This window comes from Solanum tuberosum, unplaced genomic scaffold (assembly GCF_000226075.1).
Source record: "Solanum tuberosum cultivar DM 1-3 516 R44 unplaced genomic scaffold, SolTub_3.0 scf00120, whole genome shotgun sequence".
In the NCBI taxonomy this organism is placed as follows: domain Eukaryota; kingdom Viridiplantae; phylum Streptophyta; class Magnoliopsida; order Solanales; family Solanaceae; genus Solanum; species Solanum tuberosum.
Window position 1 is genome coordinate 310924 of NW_006239047.1, and position 1462 is coordinate 312385.

The 1462-nt window shown below is 30.6% G+C and overlaps 1 protein-coding gene across 1 annotated transcript; it reads right to left on the bottom strand.

Moving 5' to 3' along the window:
- Window positions 1-202: 202 nt before the first annotated feature.
- LOC107061186 (ninja-family protein AFP3-like) lies at window positions 203-780 on the bottom strand. Its single transcript, XM_015310020.1, has 3 exons — window positions 699-780; window positions 555-620; window positions 203-411 (listed from the first exon to the last, which is right to left on the bottom strand). Exons 1-3 carry the CDS (start codon window positions 778-780, stop codon window positions 203-205), a joined length of 357 nt encoding a protein of 118 aa, XP_015165506.1.
- Between the last annotated feature and the right edge of the window lie 682 nt (window positions 781-1462).

Here is a 1462-nt window from a genome sequence, read left to right on the forward strand (position 1 = left end):
AATATAACATTGACGGGAGGAGCTTTAGTCGGTACAACAACAAAAGGAACGATGAAATAACAACGATACAAAAGCTAATGCCTTTTTGGGCAAGAGCCATTGAATTTATTCGGTACAAAATCAAAAGGAAATATCAAATAACATCAATAACAATGCTGCTTAATTTGTTCTCCATCAATAAATATATGGTTCAAAGGGTGTTCTACAAACCTCCACCAGTGTGTTCGACAAATTCAACTGCATTTAGAAGATCACCATGACAAAGACAAACTATCTCCATTTCATCTTTCTTGTTACACGCGTATAACAGTCCTTCAGTCTTCTTTCCATTTGGTCTTTTACCTCTTGTGGAAACAAAAGTCATATGGTTGAGCATGAAGTTTTTTATCTTCCCTTTAGCAATATAATTTCCTGAATACACACACAGGTGATTTATGTTCAACGAAAGATGATTTCACATCGAGAACTAAAGGAAAAATTAATAATTCCTACTTTAATTTTGATACAAATTCAAATTGACTTGCTATACAAATCAATTCGCAAAATTTTAATACCTTGAGTAGGTGGTTGTTGGGTTTCAACCTCAGCTACACTTGAAGCAACACTTCCTTGCAATCCACCTGAAAACATCAAAGAATATTTTTCATTGGTTATTCACAAAAAGAGATTCATTTTTTTCGAGTAAACATCAAAATTACTATTCAATGAAAACCCTAAATTCAGTTCCACATTTTCATTCTCTACATTTGAAGTTCTTATGTTTTCTTTAGCTTTCTCCATGTTAGCAAAATCTAAAAACCGAGAAAGCTATTGAATTTCAAACTAAAAAATTATAAAATGGGAAAATAAAAACTCAATTAAAGATTCAGTGCAGAGAAACCATTAGGCCATTTGGGAGCTTATAAAGGAGAAAATTTCTAGGTGGGAAGGTGGAAAAAATGTGAAGAGATATTTCATTTCCATGGGTTTAGTAAAATAACAAAATAGCCCTTGCAAAGTAACACATGGTTGTTCTAGGAATAGCCTTACCACTTGGTTTAACAAGGACTTTGGAAATTGAACCCAAGAGGTAACTGTTTAATAGTGACACATGTCACTTATAAATTCACTTTATAACTTTTTTTGACCACTTTAAAAAGAGGAAAAGGTTGAATGTATTTTTCTATTGTATTTTATTAGTCAAATTTATTAAATGTTAATTATCCCATGATTTTTACTTTCAACATTATTGAATTTAATAAGGTAAACAATACAAATTTTATTTGTTTAGGGCCTAATACATGCATTTTCATGAGTTTTCAAAATTATCATCATGCCAAATTTGGTCATCAGATGCATGTATCTAACATATCTAGTTTTCAAATATATAAAAAGAAAAATAATAAATATATTTTAGATGGGTTTAAAAGGAAAGTAGGTGTGACAAAATGGAAACGAGGGTGTATATCTTTTCCAATATTTA

Excerpts from the sequence above, each read along its gene's own strand:
- LOC107061186 (XM_015310020.1), bottom strand. The coding sequence starts at position 780 with ATGGAGAAAGCTAAAGAAAACATAAGAACTTCAAATGTAGAGAATGAA. Across the intron at positions 621-698 it reads TTTAGGGTTTTCATTGAATA|GTGGATTGCAAGGAAGTGTT; the intron begins GTAATTTTGATG and ends TGATGTTTTCAG. Across the intron at positions 412-554 it reads CCAACAACCACCTACTCAAG|GAAATTATATTGCTAAAGGG; the intron begins GTATTAAAATTT and ends GTGTGTATTCAG.